At 51.5% G+C, this 20,454-nt stretch overlaps 8 protein-coding genes across 8 annotated transcripts; 5 read left to right on the forward strand and 3 right to left on the reverse strand.

The window, feature by feature from the left end:
- Positions 1-16: 16 nt before the first annotated feature.
- BBA_09124 (protein kinase domain protein) lies at positions 17-1,524 on the forward strand (the record flags this gene model as incomplete). The annotated part of the gene is made up of 5 exons (XM_008604221.1): positions 17-267; positions 320-654; positions 730-1,031; positions 1,101-1,266; positions 1,340-1,524. The coding sequence occupies 5 exons, from the start codon at positions 17-19 to the stop codon at positions 1,522-1,524; spliced, it is 1,239 nt and encodes a 412-aa protein (XP_008602443.1).
- Positions 1,525-2,180: 656 nt separating this feature from the next.
- BBA_09125 (fungal specific transcription factor) lies at positions 2,181-4,540 on the forward strand (the record flags this gene model as incomplete). Its single annotated transcript, XM_008604222.1, has 3 exons — positions 2,181-2,627; positions 2,686-3,039; positions 3,095-4,540. The coding sequence occupies 3 exons, from the start codon at positions 2,181-2,183 to the stop codon at positions 4,538-4,540; spliced, it is 2,247 nt and encodes a 748-aa protein (XP_008602444.1).
- A 149-nt stretch (positions 4,541-4,689) lies between these two features.
- BBA_09126 (uncharacterized protein) lies at positions 4,690-5,190 on the reverse strand (the record flags this gene model as incomplete). The annotated part of the gene is made up of 4 exons (XM_008604223.1): positions 4,690-4,731; positions 4,838-4,901; positions 4,962-4,975; positions 5,038-5,190. 4 exons carry the CDS (start codon positions 5,188-5,190, stop codon positions 4,690-4,692), a joined length of 273 nt encoding a protein of 90 aa, XP_008602445.1.
- A 288-nt stretch (positions 5,191-5,478) lies between these two features.
- On the forward strand, positions 5,479-8,894 carry BBA_09127 (thioester reductase domain-containing protein; the record flags this gene model as incomplete). The annotated part of the gene is made up of 5 exons (XM_008604224.1): positions 5,479-5,790; positions 5,900-6,296; positions 6,348-6,563; positions 6,644-6,719; positions 6,773-8,894. 5 exons carry the CDS (start codon positions 5,479-5,481, stop codon positions 8,892-8,894), a joined length of 3,123 nt encoding a protein of 1,040 aa, XP_008602446.1.
- A 1,914-nt stretch (positions 8,895-10,808) lies between these two features.
- On the forward strand, positions 10,809-12,978 carry BBA_09128 (Concanavalin A-like lectin/glucanase; the record flags this gene model as incomplete). Its single annotated transcript, XM_008604225.1, has 4 exons — positions 10,809-10,934; positions 10,991-11,256; positions 11,315-11,565; positions 11,618-12,978. The coding sequence occupies 4 exons, from the start codon at positions 10,809-10,811 to the stop codon at positions 12,976-12,978; spliced, it is 2,004 nt and encodes a 667-aa protein (XP_008602447.1).
- Positions 12,979-13,390: 412 nt separating this feature from the next.
- Positions 13,391-15,092, reverse strand: BBA_09129 (Glycoside hydrolase, family 47; the record flags this gene model as incomplete). Its single annotated transcript, XM_008604226.1, has 4 exons — positions 13,391-13,953; positions 14,009-14,596; positions 14,656-14,837; positions 14,890-15,092. The coding sequence occupies 4 exons, from the start codon at positions 15,090-15,092 to the stop codon at positions 13,391-13,393; spliced, it is 1,536 nt and encodes a 511-aa protein (XP_008602448.1).
- Positions 15,093-17,702: 2,610 nt separating this feature from the next.
- On the forward strand, positions 17,703-19,024 carry BBA_09130 (protein kinase domain-containing protein; the record flags this gene model as incomplete). The annotated part of the gene is made up of 2 exons (XM_008604227.1): positions 17,703-18,180; positions 18,252-19,024. The coding sequence occupies 2 exons, from the start codon at positions 17,703-17,705 to the stop codon at positions 19,022-19,024; spliced, it is 1,251 nt and encodes a 416-aa protein (XP_008602449.1).
- Positions 19,025-19,098: 74 nt separating this feature from the next.
- On the reverse strand, positions 19,099-19,649 carry BBA_09131 (uncharacterized protein; the record flags this gene model as incomplete). The annotated part of the gene is made up of 2 exons (XM_008604228.1): positions 19,099-19,411; positions 19,504-19,649. 2 exons carry the CDS (start codon positions 19,647-19,649, stop codon positions 19,099-19,101), a joined length of 459 nt encoding a protein of 152 aa, XP_008602450.1.
- Between the last annotated feature and the right edge of the window lie 805 nt (positions 19,650-20,454).

The following is a 20,454-nucleotide window of genomic DNA, read 5'->3' on the forward strand; positions in this document are numbered from 1 at the left end:
CCCAAGCCCATCGACCATGTCATTCATCTCCCGGGCGTGGACTCGATTAGGTGGATTCGGCGCACCACTGCAGCCGCGTATATTCGCGAACCCCAACTTTGTTCGAATACCCGCGGATGTGCAAGTCGAAGAGGAAGCACTGCCTGACTATCTCCCCGCGCGTTACTACCCCATGCGTATTGGCGAAGTCCTTGTCGATCGTTACCAGGTGGTTGGAAAGCTTGGCTTCGGCCGGAGCTCGACAGTTTGGCTGGCGCGGGACTTGCTGTATGTTGTCGCTGCCAGAAAGCCGTCACGCCCAGTGCTTACCAGAATGTAGCCAGCGACGCCACGTCGCCCTTAAAGTTTTTATACGCTCACAGGCGCTTGGAGATGGCGTGGGAAACGAAATCGCCATGTTCAAGCGCATGGAGCAGCGCAAATCCAGCCATCCAGGTCGAAGCGCCGTCAGGACCCTCCTAGATTCTTTCCACCTTGACGGCCCGGAAGGGGAACACTTGGTCCTGGCGCACCCGCCATTGTGGCGAAGTATTGAGGCGGCCATCCGGCGCACCTCGCCCCGGAGGCTCCCAGCTTCAGGCCTACGGTACGTCCTGAAGGACTTGTTCCTGGCGCTAGAGTACCTGCATGATGAATGCCAAATCATCCACACTGGTAAGTGTGCTCCCGTTCTTTGAGCCACATCTACCGCTTCTCCGCATATGCGGCTAGCTAATCGCACCTGAATAGACATCAAGGCGGACAACATCATGTTTAGCATCAAGGACTCATCCGTCTTCACCGAGTTTGAGGAGGAAGAGATAAATAATCCCTGTCCACGCAAAGAGGTACAAGGGAGAACCATCTATACTTCGCGAGCACTGAAATCCACAGGATTAGTTGGGCCACCGGTCTTATGTGACTTTGGCTCTGCTGTATTTGGAGATGCTGAAAATATTGAGTGTGTACAACCTCACATCTATCGGGCCCCTGAGGTGACACTGGAAGCTCCATGGGACTACAAGATTGACATTTGGAATGTCGGATGCATGGTATGTACCTTATTGGCAGGAAAACGCTTCCGCTAAAAGCAGGAGATTATGCGCTAACAGAAATGCAAGATCTGGGATATATTTGAGGGAAAGCAACTGTTCTACGCTGTTGACCCAGAGCACAAGGCTTATCGAAGGAGGGCTCACCTCGCGGAAATCACGGCGCTGCTAGGGCCTCCGCCCAAGGATCTCCTTACGCGCGGCCGCCTAGCGAGTAAATTCTTCTCAGAACAAGGTATGATTTTATTACACGAACCATCTGCGCCAAGTCTTGGTGTTGTATCCAGCTGACACGGCTGAACTGCTAGGCACATACGCTGCTGGGATCAATTTGCCAACATCCACGTCGCTGGAGGAGCAGGAGACGCTTCTGACAGGGGACGATAAGAGACAATTTCTAGAGTTTATGCGAAAGATGCTCCAGTGGAGTCCAGAACAACGCAGCACTGCCAAGGAGCTATTTCAGGATGCGTGGCTACAGGAGCGGTCATGAAGCCCGAGTCTTTAAAGGAATTATAGCATAATAATATCAGTCTTCATGATAGATGCCACTATAGAGCAATCTCCAAATTGGATCGACCGTCTAGCCTTGAATATAGATATCACACTGCGGATGGATGGGGACGGTGGAGAAGGAGTGCGTCGCTGGAACGCCTCCGTGCGCCTGGAACCCCTAACCACAGTCATTACAGTGGGTGTAGCATCAGCTACACCCACTGTAGTGGGCGAATCGGCCTAATAAGCTGAGCGCTGTCAGTGACTTGCAATTAATTACTCAGTGATTGAAATCGATTCAGGTTGAGGAACGCGAGTTCAAAAGCTCTCTAGTATTTTCTACAGTAACTCGTATCAGCCGCGATAGATAAACTCGGACAATAAGTGAGTCTCGGCCGATGCCTCAAACCCCGACCGTGAAAGGATAAGTTTCCCCACGCAGCCTCTTCCGTGAATCGGCTCCCGCCTTGGCTCTTTTCCACCACCACCTGCCCTAGACCCTCGGCAAGCCCCGGGGCTTATCATAGCGATCGCCACCCCATCGCATTCCTGATTCTCCTTTTGCCTCTCCAAAAAGAACTCCACAGAGACACCTCAAACCTTTAATTCTTCCAGAGGCTCGGCATCCCAAGGCGCAGAGAAGATACAGGCGACATGGAACCTGTGATGAACGACGACGCGACCGCTCATGAGCCACCGTCGCCTCGGGACTATGCTCGCAAACCGCTGAGCTGCTCGACATGCCGGATCAAAAAGATTCGCTGTGATAGACGCATACCATGCTGCCACTGCGCCAAGGCAAATATCCGATGCACTTTTCCATCACAAAGAAAACCAAGGGAACGCAAGCCTCATCTTAAAAACCGCCCCGCCGAGGAGCAGAGTGCGTACGAGGCTATTGGCGATGGGTTAGCAGACCGGTTGCAAAGCTTGGAAGCCCAGGTTACAACCCTGCAAACGCAGTTGGTAGATGCCAAAAGCGACAAATTGCCAGCTTCGAATAATGAGCTCGTGAAACGGGCAGCATATCATCCGCGCGCGACTTCGGCTGGCGCTGTTACGCATATTAAATCGTCGTTCTGGGCGAGCATCAATTTCGAGGTTCGCCATCTTGTACTCGCCCTCTAGTATGGACAACTTGCTGAAATGATATTTCTAGTTACGGCAGCAGCTTTCATCGCGGCGCTCAAACGGCATGCAGCCGCAATTCCAGTACAGTACGCTTGCAGGGCCTAGCTTTTCTCTCCAAAACCAGCCCGATGTTTCCATGCTCCTAGTTAAGTCGTTTCAAGGACTGCGACATCCACTCCACCACCCACCAGAATCACAAATTATCCTCTTTTGGCATGTTTTCAAGGAGAATGTCGAGCCCATGGTCAAGCTGCTACACTGTCCGACAATGGCACAATTGGTCGAGAGGGTGCTTTGGCATCGGCACACACTCTCCATCGCGGAACATGCTCTGCTGTTCTCAATTTACTATGTAGCGACGGCGGCCATGACGGAAGAGACGGTAAGTGCAAACTAAACAGAGAGCGTTTTTATACGTAGCTAATTCAAAAGCTCAGATTATTCGAGAATTTTCAGTCTCCAAAAGCGCTTTGCTCAGTCGTATGCGAGTCCTGGTAGAACAAGCACTTATTGCTGCCAAGTTTGCCAGTGCAGTGGATGTCACCGTTCTACAAGCAGTCATGTATTTCGTACTGGTTCTCCGCAAGACGGGCGAAGCGCGTAGCGCTGGAAGCCTAGTGGCTATCGTCGTCCATCTCGCACAGTGCCTGCGCCTTCACAAAGATGGTGCAGGCGTTTACGATCTCACGCCATTCCAACGAGAGATACGTCGCCGCTTATTCTGGTGCATTGTTGTCTTGGATCACCGCTCAGCCGAGGACCTGGCCACCGATCCCATGATTCCCGAGTCCATGTGGGATACACCCCTGCCGCTCAACATCAACGATGATGATTTCAGTGAGAGCTCTTCTGTCATGCCAGAACCGCGAGATGGCATGACGGAAATGACATTCAGTTTAATTCGTGTGCACACTCTGCAAACCTCGGTCAGGATAAGGCGACTCGCCTCAGAAGAGCCTGGCCAAACGATTGAGACGCTTGACCAACTTTGCGAGGACATGTGGCGAGAAACGCACGAGATGCTCAGAAAGATTTTTGTAGATCCGAATCCCAGCCACGAGCTGGCTTGGGCAGCAGAGTGGATGGCGTCGTGCATCATCTCCAAAATGAAGCTGACAGACCAATGCTCATTCTACTCACCAGAAGACGCGCACACCATGACTGAGGCGATGCAACGGCGATCCACGGCGCACCTTGCCTCGGCGATTCGCGTCATGGAACAGAATCACTCTGCCAATCTAGACGACCGCTGGGCCAAGTGGAAATGGAGTTTTGTCGCGTACTCGCGCTGGCACGGCTCGGCTATTCTATTCAAAGAAATGCTCCGGCGGCAGTGGACGCCCGTCAGCGAGCAGGGCTGGGTCACGCTGCACAAAATCATGGGCGACTCCAAGCTGGGCGAGCTCGAGTGCCTGCGAGACCAGCCGGTGATGCCGCTGCCGTTTGGCTTCATCTACGAGCTTACCAAGAATTACCGAGAGTCCGAATTTGCGCGACTGCGCAGCCAGCCGGAGGAGGCGCAACGGCTGTGCGATGAGGCCGTGCGCGACCGGCAGCACCACTACGGCACTAGTGGCGACCGTCCCGGGGTTTCGGCCTCATCTCTGGCGCGCTGGCAGCGGGCTGCGGGTCTCGTCCACCACACGGCCGAGGAGGGCATCTCCGCGCCAGGCCCGCCCGGCCTTATCGCGCCCCTAGAAGATGTGGAAAGCGTCACAGATGTTGAGAATGCGCTCGCCATGGCGCAATCTCTGCCCAATGTTTGTAATCAGGCGCTGATGCCCACGGCGCCACTCGGCTATGACCCGGGAACGGACCCGTGGCCGCTGGGGGAGGCTTTGCCGGTGGAATACATGGAGAATATACTGGACGAGATCTTCTAGCGGTATTAGTCTTGTCGCGTTGTCACTAAAAAAGTGTATAAACTCACTGCTTAAACCTGATTTCTTATTACGGTGTCTCTTTCTTTTTTTTTTTTTTTTTTTTTTTTCTTCTTTAAGTTTCGTATTCATCTATTAAATAGCAAGGTAAACTAACGTAGTGTCTCCGTCTGCTCTACCCTCATGAATGACCGCTACGACATTGTGCAGCACATCATGGTACACTATGAAGCAAAGAATCGCCCGTGCATAAGTAAAATGTTAAAATCATCAATGTATCGTAACATAAAGTATACTTACTATGTTAACATCGGCTTTCATTGCCAGCGCGAGCGCCGTATTCACAAAACAGTCGGCAAGTGTACTAGTTGTCGGTTTCTAAGCTAGCTCCGTTATCAATGTACAAGAGACATCTCCTTCTTACCTCCCGAGTTTGCGCTAAAAAAAAAAGTCAGAAAAACCACGGAACTATTTCTCGATGGCGATCGCCGGACACTTACTTGCAAGCGAGTTACCACTTTTTCTGACGTACTAATACCCCTTGAATTGGTAATGACTGATAGCCGGAATCTTGACTGATAGGACGGGCCGCAACACCCGATTAGCACGTCGCAAGGTTGGACTAGACTGCTCAAAGGACGGCCTTTCGCCATTTCGGCCACTTCTCTTCGCCCCAACGCTAGGAAATCTGGACTCACCAGCTTGATCGGCTTCACGGCTTCACGGCCAAGAGCCCCTGATCTATTACCCAGCTATCGACGATGAACCTCTAGTGGAGTGGCCTGACGTAGATATCCTCCGCACAGAGTCGCCGCTGATTTCAGTATAAAAGCAGCTGCTCTCCATTGACTCTCTGCTTTGATTCTTCTGTAGAATAGACATCACACCTCCCTCATCTTGTAATAATACACCCTTTGTTTTTTTCTCTTACTCCAAAGAACATGACAGTCAACGGACACACTCCCTACGGTGGACCCTATGGGCGTCGCCTCTATGTAAATGTCGTTGACGAGACCGCCAAAGCTGATCCCGATCGAACGTGGATCTATGCGCCACGTTCCTCGGATCCGCGGGATGGCTGGAAAGCCATTACTTGGCAGCAGCACGCCAACGCCGTCAACCGCACAGCCAATTGGCTGGTTGAGAAACTCGGCAAACCGAAACCAAAGTCCTTTCCCAGCCTTGCCTATGTTGGTCCAAACGATGCCCGATATTTAATTCTTTTTGCCGCAGGCGCGAAAGCAGGTTATCAGGTTAGTTATCAATTTTAATAGCTCTTTCTTTCCTTTTTTTTTCTTTTCTTTTCCCTTTTCTGTTTCTTTCTCTTTGGTGCTGCGGCTCTTGCTAACATGGTGGCCCCAGATCATGTTCCCTTCTCCACGCAACAACACCGACAGCCAAGTGTCTCTGCTTCAAGTGACAAAATGCCAGAAACTATTGTATGGCAAAGAGTACTCTAAAAGAATTCAACCTTGGTTGCACGAGTCCGGTGTCGGAGCGTTGGAGATGTTGGGGCTGGATCAAGTATTGAACGATGAGCCTGCCCCAGTGCATCCATACAACGAGACATTCGAGTCGGCTGCATTCGATCCCGTCGTAATCCTGCACACGAGCGGCAGCACCGGCACTCCAAAACCAATCTATTGCAAGCAAGGTCTTTTTGCGTCGGCCGACAACTATCACAATTTCCCAGAGTATGAAGGCTTTACCTTTATCATGGAGGCAATGGCAACCTTGTCGAAAAACACATACTGTCACCGTGCGTCTTGCCTTGCCGTCATTTCCGTGTTTCTACTAATGATTGATTCAGTGCCATTATTCCACGCATTTGGTCTATACTGCTTCGTCAACATCTCAGGATTCTGGGGCAAGCCGATGAGCCTGGCTATCGGCGATAAGCCTCTGACTGCCGAAAACGTCGTTGAAGGCTACGAGGCTGCCGGATGTGATGCTTTGGTTCTTCCACCGTCTATTGTGGAAGATATATCGAAGCTCGATGGCGGTGTAGAGAAACTCAAACAGCTAAGTTATGTCATGTGTGGCGGAGGCAAGTAACCTTTCTGTCAGTGTATGACTCATGGGCTCAGGACTGACGTTTTCGTTTAGGAGGCATCTCGCCAGATGTCGGCAACGACATCACGTCCAAGGGCGTCAAGCTCGCCAATTGCATTTCCAGCACAGAGTAAGTCTAGAAGCATCGCACGCAACATAATCTCCGAGGGCTTACACCATTAGGTACCAAATCTATCCCCTGTACTGGCAGACCAATTACCAAAACTGGGACTGGTTCATTCTCGACAATGAGCAGTTTGGCTGCCGATATGACCACGTCGAGGACAACATCTACGAGCAGACCATTGTCAGAAAGGAGCCTTTTCAGCCCATCTTCTACACTTTTCCAAACGCGACCGAGTACAAGACGGGCGATCTATTCGAGAAACATCCGACGCTGCCAGGTCACTGGCGCTCCCAGGGCCGGGTAGACAACATTATTGTCTTTAGCAATGGTGAGAAGCTGAATCCCGTTAGCATCGAAAACACCGTCACTCTGCACCCCGACGTTCGTCAGGCGCTGGTTGTTGGCCACGGTCAGTTCCAAGCTGGCATGATTTTGGAACCTGCGCAATGGCCGCTGGACAGTGCACAGAAAGAGGCGCTCATCGAAAGGGTCTGGCCAGTCATTGAAAAGGCCAATGCAGCGACCGTAGAGCACGGCCGCATCGCTCGGCATCTCGTCACCCTGTCGGATCCTGACAAGCCTTTTCTCTACTCCGCCAAGGGCTCACTGCGACGCGGCGCGGTTCTCAAAATGTATAAAAAGGATATTGAAGCCCTTTTCTCGGCACAAGAAGTAATCAAGCCGGCTCAGCTCAACACTGCCACACTGGAGAGCCTGACCGCCAGCGTTCGGTCTCTGTTCAACTCGGTCTCGCCCGGAGGCACCATCGAGGATGAGGACGACTTTTTTCTGCACGGCATAGACTCTCTGCAAGTCATCAACATTGCCAAGAGAATTGCGGCGGGCTTGAAGGCTGCTGGCGTCGCCGAGGACCGGGCGGTTCTCGCACCGCGCGACATTTACGCAGAGAGCACCATCTCCAAGCTGGCCAGCTTCTTGTTCAGTCGCATCCACGGCACGCAGAGCAATGGTGTGCATAGCCAAGAGGAGATTCTTCAAGCCCTGGTGGACAAGTATAGCGCCGGTCTGGCGAAACGCAGCGACACCCGGCCTCCTGCCAAGTCTACAGGCAAGACTGTGCTTCTGACTGGCTCGACCGGGAGTCTCGGGTCCTACTTTTTGCATTTCCTGATTCAGGACCCGGAAGTGGCAAAGATCATCTGTCTTAATAGATCCGAAGACGGTGGACGAGCCAAGCAATTGGAAGCCAATAAAGAGCGTGGCTTGTCTACCAATCTTGACAAGGTCGCATTCTTCCATGCCGATCTCTCACGCCCCGACCTGGCACTCGAAACAAATGATCTCGTGCGACTACAGGAGTCTGTTGATCTCATTATCCATAATGCTTGGCCGGTCAACTTCAACATCTCAGTGCAATCGTTTGAAGGCCACATTCGCGGAGTGCGTCACTTGATTGACTTTGTGCAGAATACCGCTGTCAAGGCCTCAATCACCTTTATTTCCTCCATTGGAACCGTGGATAAATGGTCCGAGGCGTCGCCCATCCCAGAGACAAACCTGACCGATCTCAACCTTGCGGCCATGGGCTATGGCCAGTCCAAGCAAGTGAGCAGTATTGTCCTAGACACTGCCGCAAAGGTTGCCGGGATCCCTGCTGCCGTCGTTCGTCTAGGCCAAGTCGCAGGGCCGACGACGCAGCTGGGCTCCTGGAACGCCCACGAATGGCTTCCGACCATCATCGACTCTTCCGTGCAGCTGGGCTCCTTGCCGGATACCCTCGGCAGCATGCAGGTCGACTGGGTGCCCGTCGACAAGGTAGCGCGCACCATTCTCGACATGGCAGCCTATACCACCACCAGCACTACCGACTTTACCAGCGGCGCCAAATTCTTCAACCTCGTCAACCCAAAGACGACGCCCTGGTCGGCCATCGCACCCGCCGTCGTCGACTTTTACGAGCAAAGAGGAAAGAGGCTGCAACTCGTGAGCTTTGCTGAATGGATCAAGGCTGTCGAGGACGCCCCGGCCTCGTCCAAACTCCCGGCAGTAAAGCTGCTGGACACGTACAAGGCAATGGATGAGAGTGGCAAGAATGGTTCTATTGCAAGGTTTGCGACAGACAAGGCACAGGTGGCAAGCAAGACGTTGGCGAGTATGGGGGCAATTACACCAGAACTCATGGCGCTGTGGTGCAAGCAGTGGAATTTTTCTACTTAGACTGCTTCTTTTTCTATTTTCTTGAGTTTGTTAGTATCGTTTCGATAGATGAAAATATTTAGACTTTGAACATTGTGCACAGTTTTCAGCATTCAAGTCGCGGCCCTGGTGTTAACGTAATCCCCATCAATAGGCGGTATGCACTTGTTTAATGGCTTTAGACCAAGTGATATTATTTAAAGGCTATGCCTTTTATAAATGGACTGACTGAATGCACCGAATTGTTGTTACCGCTGATCCCTGGCTAACCCGCTATATCCATCGTACCCTGGACCCTCGGTCTCTAGCCGGATCGCCATCGTATCACGCAGAAAAGAAAGCGAGGCGGGCTGATTCCAGGTTCATCATCGTCGTCCCGAGATATATATGTAAATTGGTCGAAGACTCTAAAAGATGAGCCACTCTACATTTTGTGGCAATTTTTTCTCTCTCAACATATAGCTACAGCGACCAGATCGCTGTATTATAAGGGCTCCATTATCCAGGCTCTGGGGCAATTATAAATCGATAATTAGGCGATGCATTATTACTTGGAGCTGATGCATATTACTCCCGCCCCAGGCACCTCACTAGCCCGCTCTGTTTAAATAATGCTTCAAATCGGGGCTCTCGTAGACGGAACGGGTTCCCCTCGGCCATCCCATTGGCCTCGTCGATGCGAACCGCGCAAGGCGGCCACCGCCTAGCCACGACTTAGATTGCACCCTCCAGATAGTTTGGGGTCAATTGTCACTTTCCTTTCCCAGTACGTAATACTGGGTCAACCGGCTTGGGCCGGACGAGAAGCGAGGGCCCCTAGTTTGTCCAACCAACAACGTGGCTTGCAAATAGTCTGCAGGGGCTTATGCAGGGGAAATTACGCATACCGTAAGGCTCAGCCTGGTCAAAGTGAAGAAAACTTGCAAACCACTCCCAGACATTCCAGGGATTCTATTTTCGACAACTACTGTTGTCTCACTTGGTTTGCATGTCAAAGAACTCGGGCTGGACACTGCATCGACCGAGTCTCAAACTTGCACCAGCTACTGCTACAGACGATCTTTGTCACTTACAGCGGGCAGGAAGAAATTCCAGTATACCGCTTTTGGTGGACACTTTCTTTCCGATAATATCGGCAATAATTTGTCTTCAAAGTGGGCGCCGCAGCCCCGATGGAAGCTGCCAGTCGAGAAGGAGCCCTAGTCACCAATATGCTGCGCCCGTAGGTACTTCGCTTGCCTAGATAGAATCAAGCAGGGTTTGGCTTGATAAACTGTCTCGGGCAAGCCCTTCCTGACAGCATTGATGAATTGGCTAGCGCAGTCACAACTCCGCCTACAGCCTTATTGCAACCAGCCTTCACTCAGGTACTTCTCCACACGGCCATCGCTGAGTGGTCTTTTTGCGGAATCCCTCGTCACAAATGCGGTTTCTGCGCCGGCCCTTGCTGCTCAACCCGGCATGGCTTATCCGTAATGAAGAGGGCACCTTTGTGTGATGTGGCTCACAGAGGCTTGTAGGATTCTGGCAGTGGATGTGGCGACGAATTAGCTTCAGGGTACTGCTTGCCAATTTCTGCAGCTTGTTGAGTTGGACGCCTTGATTGGCTCCATGTGCGGGCAAACGTGCCTCATCATCCCAAGGTCCCATCATATCCTGGGGGCATTAGATGGAAGAGGCGTGACTTGGGCCCCCGGCCTGACTTAAGCAGACATTTCCCCGTCTCGTGCATGTTGGCATCGAAAGGGGAGAGTGCTTATACTTAATGAAACGAGCCGCGCCTCCGGGCTTTCTTTCCTTTCAACCAACTCAAGTTTCCCTAGTTGCTTACTTTCTTCTGAGCTTGTTCGAGCTCGTCCACTGACGTATCGCACGTCGTCCACATTCGTTTTCCTTCGTTATTTTTGCTCACTTGTATTCACTCTTTTACGCAACATGGGTCCTCTTACCACCACTCTGGCCGTGCTGTTGGCCGGCGCCAGCACAGCTTCTGGCACCGTCTTCTCCTTAACGGAGACGTACGATGTGACCAACTTCTTTGAAAAGTTTGAGTTCTTCGAGGTATGGACTGTCCCTGATCCAACAGATGAACCCTGCAACCAACTCAAGCTTTACAGAGCAAGTTCGGCACCGGGAACTCCAATGCACAAGATCCCAACGGGGGTTTTGTCAACTACAAGAGCCGCGATGCCGCCATTGCAAGTGGTCTCGTCAGCAATGACACGGGTGACGTCTACATTGGTGTCGACTCTGTGAACAAATGGTGGTCCCCGGACGGCCGCCCCAGCATCCGTCTCGAGTCAAAGAATGACTACACCAAGGGTCTCTTCATTGCTCGCTTCAACCACCTGCCCAAGACAGCTTGCGGTGCGTGGCCAGCATTGTAAGTAATTAGATCATCCATACAGTTCCCGTTCGCGAGCCCGCTAACCCTACCGTAGCTGGACTTACAGCAAGGTTGGCGATTGGCCCGATGGTGGTGAGATTGACATCTACGAGAACTGGAACCTGGCTACCTATAATCGCCCTACAGTCCACACTGGCGACATGGGTGTAGTCGGTCGCTGCAAGATAGAATCACCCGGTGTCACTGGTTCGCTTCTGCGATCTGACTGCTCCCATGAACAATACAACCTGGGCTGCAATGTCATGGATACTAAAGGACCATGGGGCTCCTCCGTGGGCGGTGTTTGTGAGTCCTTTCGTGCGACTCCCTGTTGAGAGTTACTAACCTACTTTTACAGATGCCATGGAGTGGACCGACAGCTACATTCGCATCTTTACCTGGGCACCAGCCGATGCTCCTAGCAACATCGACTCGGCGCACCCTGATACTGCCGCCTGGGGCAAGCCTGTCATGGAGCTTCGCGACGGCCCCTGCAACCTCAAGAGACAGTTTGCTCCCCAAAAGCTCATTCTCAATATTGACTTTTGCGGTTCCGCTGCTGGTCAGCCTAAAATCTGGGGGGAGGAATGCCAGGCCTTGACTGGTGAGACGGAGTGCTACGACTACGTACGCAACAATCCTGGGGCGTACAAGGACGTCTACTGGAGGGTCAAGGATATCCGCTACTTTGAGGAGGGCTCCAAGCCGGATCCTACCTCGTCGTCAACCACGACAACATCCACGTCTAGCACGACCAGCGTCACGACATCCTCGTCAGTATCTTCCTCGGCCAATTCCACTTTTACTTCTAACTCTTCCAGCAGCGGCCCTAGCTCAAGCTCCAATAGCTCATCAACCACCGTGCCAACCTCGTTGTCCTCGGTGATTTCTTCTGTTGCCACCTTCTTCCCCAACTCTTCTGTTACTTCAACCTCATCTTCTGCTGTTTCTATCACTACCAGCAGCTCATCCTCGTCGGGCTCGTCCGCTCATCTGACCACGTCGTCGCAGGAGTGGACGACCTCAACCGTCTACACGACGCGAACCTACACAATCACCAGCTGTGCCCCCACCGTCACCAATTGCCCCGGCAAAGGCCACGTCGTGACCGAGACGATTCCGCTGTACACCACAGTGTGCCTCGTGACCCCTACGGCTACAACTACAGCTACAGCCACTTCATCGCATTCGGTCAGCGCTCCCGGCCAGCCCGAGACCAGCATCACCAAGGTGACCAAGACCTACACCATCACCAGCTGTGCCCCGACCGTCACCAACTGCCCCGTCGGCAGGGTCACTACCGAGGTCGTTACCAGCACCATCTGCCCGGAATGTACCACCAACAATACCAAGAAGCCCAGCACATCCGCCGCCGACACGGGCTGCCATGGTGACAACTGCGCTTCGGGCGTTGCCCTGCTGATTGAGCAATCCGCGAGCATCATTGCTCCCTCATCATCAGTCGCCACGGCCTCCAGCAGCATCCAGCAGCTGCCATCTACCAGTGTGTCCACTGGCAAGTCCGGCGCCGTCACGTCGGCACCATCTCCGGTCGCTTCGACAGGCATTGCCTCGTCCGGCACCCACCAGCCAACCACCAGCAAGCCTACCGGCAGCCAGAGCCAGGTCCCTGTGACTGCTCTTGCCAGCCCAAGCAAGTCTGTATCTAAAGCAGTCGCTCTGCTCGCGGGTACGCTGTTCGCCGCTCTCTTCTTGTAGCGTGCAGAATGAATTGATGCGGGTGATGTTTGTCGCATGAGCCAGCTCCGGGTTGTACTCTTACCATATTCTTCTTCACGATATATTAACATGTTACATTACTTTGATGAACTGATGGACAATGTTGGACCACGCGCACTTGTGCCGACCAACCCTGTGATGTAGCCTCATATAGCTTCACTTATTTCATGGTAATTTTGTTACATTGGGTATATGCGCTGATCGTTTAGATACACCCGATGGAGTTGGGCAACAAGTGTTGTTTTTTTCGCGTGTAACTTGTCAGCTTACACCAAGGCGCCTCTACACAACACGTGGGAGACGCCGCCTATTGGCCATTAGACGTCTATAGTAACATGCATGTGCATAACCTCATTTCCAGAACTATAGCCTATGAAAATTGCATTCAAGCCTAGCCTCGGACCTTGAAAGGGTGCGCCTCCGTGTTAAAGACAAACTGGTTGCGGCCATCAGCCTTGACCTGGACCGGAGTGTCGTCGACGAAGATGAGATACAGGTACTTGAGAGTTTCCGCCAAAAAGAAAGACTGCTGAAAGTCGTCGAAGCCGCCACCGTTGGCCTTGGTGACGTCGCGTATGCCCGAGTAGCCACTGCCAGCGCGACACTTGCTGACGATGGCGTTGAACCCCTTCCAGGCGAGGTCCTGGTACTTTTTATCGCCGGTGGCGCGGTAGGCGTAGTATAGTGACTCCACGGTTTCGGGTCGCAGGATGTAGTCGGCGCCGTCGACCCAGAAGCCAGCCTTGGCGTAAAAGTCGGCTTGGTCAGCGGGAGGCTGTCGGCCGTTGGGGTTGGCGGCGTCGACCCAACGAAAGGTTTCGGGTCCGATGCCGCTAGTCGTCGCCGTGTAGGTCTCAAAATACGACTCGGCGAGCTCGATGCCGAATCTGGTGTACTTGTCCTCCTTAAGAACGAGTCCGGCGAGGATAAAGTTGCCACCGGCAAAGCTAGTCACTGGATCATTGCATCAGTGTCTTGCATTAACTGGCCTACAGTCCGCTCTACTTACAGTGGCCAGTGACTGATTCTGTGGTCTGGCCGTTGAACTGGTTGAGGAAGGTGAGATTTTTTCGGGAGGTCGGGTGCGAGGCGAGGTGCTCGATGGTGGAGTCGGCGGCGGCGATCCAGCGGTCACGGTAGAGGCCGTAGCTCTTGGGATCGTAGACGTACATCTTGATGAGATACTCGTAGAAGCTGTCATCACCTCCAGACCAGCCGCCATGGCTGTTGAGGAACGAGCCGTCTTTGGTGCTAATGTCAGTACCGACCAGGCCGGGCCAAGCCTCAGGGCTGCCTTTGGGCGCGAGCAAGTGCGCCTCGCACCTGTCAGCGAGCTTCGCGTACTTTGGATTACCGGTCAAATCGCTGAGGCGCGTCCACTCGAGGATCAAGGTGCCAACCTCGGCCAAGTTGCTGCTAGAGCGGCCGCTGATACTTCGCGTCGGGTTCAGCACCAGATAGCCGTCAGCGATGCCGCTAGGCGTGTCAAAGGCGAAGCTTAACGTGTCGGCCAGGCTGGCGGCCTGGGTAAGCAGAGCGTCGACCTTTTTGGGGTCGTTGGCCAGGCGCTTGTAAGGGCCCTTGAGCAGGTCATAGGCTGGAACAAGAAAAAGTTAGGGGCGGTCACTGTGCGGACAATGGGGGTGGCGTGCATACCACTGAGAAGACCGCCCAGATAGCGAATGGTAGTTTCAAAGAGGGAAATGGTTTCGTACTGCTTGCGTGTGGTCGTGAAATTGACACTGGGGATAAAGTCGAGGATGGTGTTGACAATGTCCTTGTCGTTCATGACAATGGCAGTGTCAAGCGAATCAATCGGGGTGAGACCCCACTGAGCTCTACAAAGTGTTAATTGGCGGCAATTTCGCGGTAGTGATGCTGTTCTCGTACCGATCGTCCTCATATGTGTTGCTGATCGGACGGAGCGTGTCATGAGGCCAGGCATTTTTGTAGTAGCCAGACCAGGCAGTCTGGAAAGCAGCGCGGACAGCGGTGGCACGGGCGCGGTCCGGAGCGGGAGCTCGCTTCTCGCTAGCTGGTAAGGCGATAGCCTGGCCAAGCATAGCAGCAAGCAGGCAGGCAGAGATCTTCATGGTGAAATCGCTAAACTCTATGGAGGGAGGGCAATTCCATCTAGGAGGAGCTTCGTCACCAAGGGGGCGTGCGGGTGGGCGCACCCAGCTTTATTTGGCTCCCGCCGCTCTCGAGAAGCCTGCCGGAACCGTTTCTCTGTTCTGCTCTGTTTACTCCGCACGAAGAAAAGGGCTGCTAATCAAGGTAGCATCGTCCATCATTTGGGCAAGATGCGTTGTAACCTGCCAAAGGGCTGGTGATGGAATACGACCCTACAAGCGGCTAGAGGAGTGCAGATCGGCCTGGGAGATTGCCCGGAAAGGCATAATCCGCCGTAGAACAAAGAGCATGTCTCGTTTTCACGAGCGGGGAAGGGAGGAGACGAAGGGAGGTAGTCAGGTCAGTGGTTGGAAAAAAAGGCTGTTAGCAATGGCCAAGAGCTGCTAGAACCGGACAAGTGTGGCTTCGTCTCGGCCCTATTTCATCGGGCATCGGTTGGAACGGTAGGGGGGACGCTGGCATCGAGGTGAAGAAAGACTCGCGAGTTGCTGGCATTGTACTCTGTACGCGATACCAAGAGCTCGTCTTTGTTGTCTGTTATTAGTCGGTCAATGATGTTAGTCGGTTAATGAGGACTTTCGGCGAGTAAGCTTTGGCGAAGCGAATCTATGTATTGCCACTGCCACTGCCACTGCCACAGTGAGGCTGGGTCTTGCTTGCCCTGAGACAGCAGCCATGGTTCTTGAGAAGAGGCGGGTGGCTGGCCCAGGCGGGTGAGGCTGGCCGGGGTTGGGATGCGGGGTTGGCCGGGAAGCTCGGTACGGAGATACATTGCCGAGAGACGGCTTGGCGAGAATCAGATGACGTGATTCCGTGATTCATCAGGAAAACTATCACGAGCCTTTGATTAGGATGGGCTGGTGTTTACTAATTATTGTTTACTAATCATTGATAAAGTCACTGGTCAATTATTGTCGCTATTGCTGGATGAGCCGTTCACATTGAGCGCACGGACAAAGACAAATAGGCAAGACATATTCTAGATGCATACTTGGGCCTCAAGTCGTCATCGGCAAACTATCATGTCTCTTATGATATTCGTTGAATGCTGTCACTTTTCTCCCGCATTGTCAAGCAACGACTTACACTGCACAGGCGGCGCTACCCCAGACCGGAGATGCACACGCAAGAACGACCGGCACGCTTGGAGTAACGGGATTTTTATGTTCTCTTTGCTCCTCTAGATCTATCGCGTTATTTTTGCCCCATATAAGTTGCAAAGTGCATGAATCTGAAAAGAGAATGCCTCACCCCCCCTTCGAAAACAGTCGAATTTATAGAGATGGCGAGAGACGAACTCGTGTATCTAAGAGATGGACCCCCACCATACGCGGGTTCATGGATTTGTCCGCACTAGGCTAATAAGAGACGAATGAGACGCAAGCAAAAACGATTGTTAGGCAGGTGTCCAGGCGTCGGGCTGGGCCAACTGTGAAGCCTTGAGCAAGTGGACGGGAGCGGAATGAAGCGGGAAGGCGCACATGGGAACGGAAACGACAATAGGAGGATCACTGCGAGTTGGTATGCTTTACCTTGAAAGAAGTAATGGGATTCAGAAAACCATGGCTTGGCAGGCGCACTAAGAAAGTGTCACTGTGAGGTTTGTACAAGACGAGCGGCGCGCGCATTTGATATGGCTTTGGATGAGCCGGAGAAAATAGGCCGAAAGAATAGAATATATGAGACAAGATAAGATAATCACTACAGATTAGTGCTTTACTAGGAAATCTTCCGAGATCGGGTACATAGGTAGGCACTCGTGGCATTAATTAACAGTTAAGGGTAGCCATTACGGAGCCTTTCACTAGCGCTCCCTAAATAACTTGTAAGTAGTAGCAGAGAGATTTTAGCTCAACAGCTAAGAATAGCAGATAACTATAGTAGGTCATAAGTAATTCCGCTTATAACCCTAAATCCTACTAAAATACTTACTTTTAAACTACTACTATTATAAAAGTTAATATTTAAAATTATTTTTTTTAAATTATAATTAAATTTTTTAATAATTTTAAAATATATATAATTTTTTATAAAGTTTAATTAATTTATAATATTTAAATTAAAACTTATAAAAATTATATTAATATTTTTTTTAATATTTTTTATTTTTATAAAATATTTATTAATAAAAATTTAATATTTAAAACTTTATTAATATTTTAAAATTATATATTATTTTATATTTAAATCTTTAATATTTAATATAAGATTTATTTAATTACTTATATAATAAAATATTATTTAAGAAGTTAATATTTAAGTAAGATTTATGGTTATAAGCGAAATTACTTAGATGTACTGTATTTACCTAGGTAGCTACCTGCTTTGAGCCCCACCAGGATTGGCCCATCATAGTATTCGTTCTCCGTAACTTGGATCATTCATCTGTGTTCCCACGGGGCGCAAGAACTCCTCCTTTCAGCCACCAAATGCCCGGCACGGCACGACGTCTTTTCTGCTCGGTTGTGTGGCGAGCTTCTCGAATAGCACGGCCTCAGTTAGTACCAGTCTCGCTAACCATTGGCTCAGCGAGTCGCGTTGCGGCTCACCGATTCCACAACTTGGCAGCCATGTCCGCGGAGCCGAAATACCAATGGATCGACGGGGCTGAGCATCTCCCCAATTATTCGCCTGGAGGCTATCACCCCGTAGAGATTGGGACCGTTCTGAATGGCAGGTACCGCGTGATAGACAAGCTTGGCTACGGGGGCTGGTCAACGGTATGGCTCGTCCACGATGCCCAGCAAACGCGATACCTGGCGCTCAAGGTGGGCATCGCTGAGTCTCTCCCCAGAGAGATTCCTATTCTCCGCGCACTTGGTGCACCCGGAGATGTGCCCGGCTCAGACGCGGTTCCGCACCTTCTTGACGAGTTTACCGTCGAGGGCCCCAACGGAACGCATCCCTGCTACGCGATCGCACCTGCCCTGACCAACCTCAGAGACACGTCCTTCAGCCGCCTGTTCCGAATCGACGTTGCTCGTGCGCTATGTTACGAGCTTACGCTCGCCCTGGCGTTCGTGCACTCGCGAGGAATTGTCCATGGAGGTGAGTGACGACAACCTAGCCTTCGCCGTCTGCCCTTGAGAGCCGCCACTAACAACAGTTGGCCTTTTCAGATATACATCTTCGAAATATACTAGTTCGCGCGCGCGACAGCTTCGATAATCTGACCGTTGCCCAGTTCCGCGAAAAATTCGGCGAGCCCGACGTATACCCGGTAACCAGGATCGATGGCGAGGACCTGCCCCCAAACGTGCCCAGCACCGCCGTTGTGGCTCTAGAAATGGGCAAGAAAGCCCAAGACTTTTCGATACAAGATGCGCGTTTGATGCTAAGCGACTTTGGAGAATCGTTCATCCCCGCAAGCGAAGTTCGCCTTGGGAAGGATTGTCATACGGTCTTTGACTCTCGCCCGCCAGAGGCTTATTTTGAGCCTGATGCGCCTATGTCTTTTCCAGCGGATGTCTGGAGCCTAGCCATTGCCATCTGGGATATCATAGGCATGCAGCCGCTATTCAGTAGCGCGTTCTATTCTGAAGACGCGGTCCGGTGCCAGATTGTCGACCAGTTGGGCCCAATGCCCCCCGAGTGGTTTCAGAAGTGGCCAGAACGTGGCCATTTTTTTGACGAGCAAGGCCAGCCCATCGATGGCCGACGCCCGTGGCCAGGGATAGAGCAGGCTTTTGAAGACTGTGTGCAATCTTTCAGGCGGCAGGACGGCATGGGTGTATTTTGTGACGAGGAATCGGCGGCGCTCCTCAACCTTCTCAGGAGAATGCTAGCATACAAGCCCGAGCAGCGACCGACTCTGCAGCAAATAATCACGTCTCAATGGATGAGCGTGTGGGCAAGGAAGGACTATGAGCAAAGCAGACGTTTGGATTCCTAAAACTAAACGCATTTGGCATTCTAAATGCTAGACTTTACCTGACCCATTGTAGACAGAGTAGGCTTTCCCGTGCCCTATTTCTTGGAAGACGGGTCGGTAAAATGCGAGTATGCGATGGGGCTATTCTCATACTCATCCAGTTGCGACTCGTCGGGCCACACAACCTTGCCAGATCCGACTGGACCGCGGGGGGTGTCGTCCCTTTTCGCCGCAGTATGGGTTCCATGATCGAGCACATAGTCTTGCTGTCCATTGGTGTATCCGTGAGAAGCAACGTGAAACCCCTGTGCCTCCAGCTTCTGGTCCTTGAAGGCCATGGTCAAATGCCAGCCGTTGGGATCTATGACATGCTTGCCCGCTCTGCTGGTGGTTCTGTGCAAGCCGGCACTGTCGCTCGCGTTAGCATCAGCTCAGTGCTTTGTCGAGTATTGTTTGTCTTGTTTTGCGTTGCTTTAGATATGCTGCGTGGGGTAGCTTACCGTATGAGAATCATGCTCGGAGCAAGCTTGAGTTCCCGGGCTGTGGCGTAAGCAAGCGCGACGGCTTGCTGCTTGGCTTTATCATCCAATTTGTATCCTTTATAGAAAAAGTACCGCACGAAATTCGCACCACCCTGAGACGCCATAGTTTTGATAGGAAAGAAATGAGATATCCGACTCGCTAGATTGAGGTAATACGTATAGAAAGGAGAGATTCTGAAAATCTGCCATTGCTTGCCTCCTTTTGTAGCCGCCGACATGCAGACCCCGCCCGCACATAGCACCATTGGACCGCTCTTCATCAGGCCACCGAGGATTTCCAGCGGTTAGAGCTCAGCCAACCATGACTTATTACTTGAGCTCATCTCAAGAGTAATGAAACGGAACGAAGGTGCTGTCTCGTCGCCTCACCGTCCTGCGAATGGGGGTGCAGCTGTGGCGTAAGTTGAGAGAACACAGCTAAGCACACATCTGTGGTACGAGAAAGCGGCGACAAGATGAAATTGCATGTCCTCATACAAAAATCATTAAATCTGCGCACAATATGTTGGATTTGTTCGTACTCATGATAGCGTTAGTTGTCAGGGAGAGGGCTCGTAATTTCTGATGCGGTCTTGAGTAATAAAGGGGCTGTTGCACAGAACTACCAGTCACGCGAGAGAACCGGTTGATGCATAGGATGGGAATCTGCAGAGGAGTTCACACTAATGAAGCTAACTACAGTGGGTCTAGGTAATTCCGCTCATGACCCTAAATCTTACTAAAATACCTACTTTTTAAATAATATTATAAGTATATTAAAAATATAAATAAATTATGAAATATATAAAAATAAAAAGTTAAATAATATATAATTTATAATTTTTTAAAAACTTTTAAATATTAAATATAATTAACTAATATAGTTGGTAACCGGAAAACGGGGTTTAGGTAAGTTACTAAACCCCCTTT

Source organism: Beauveria bassiana, assembly GCF_000280675.1.
Source record: "Beauveria bassiana ARSEF 2860 unplaced genomic scaffold BBA_S00045, whole genome shotgun sequence".
In the NCBI taxonomy this organism is placed as follows: domain Eukaryota; kingdom Fungi; phylum Ascomycota; class Sordariomycetes; order Hypocreales; family Cordycipitaceae; genus Beauveria; species Beauveria bassiana.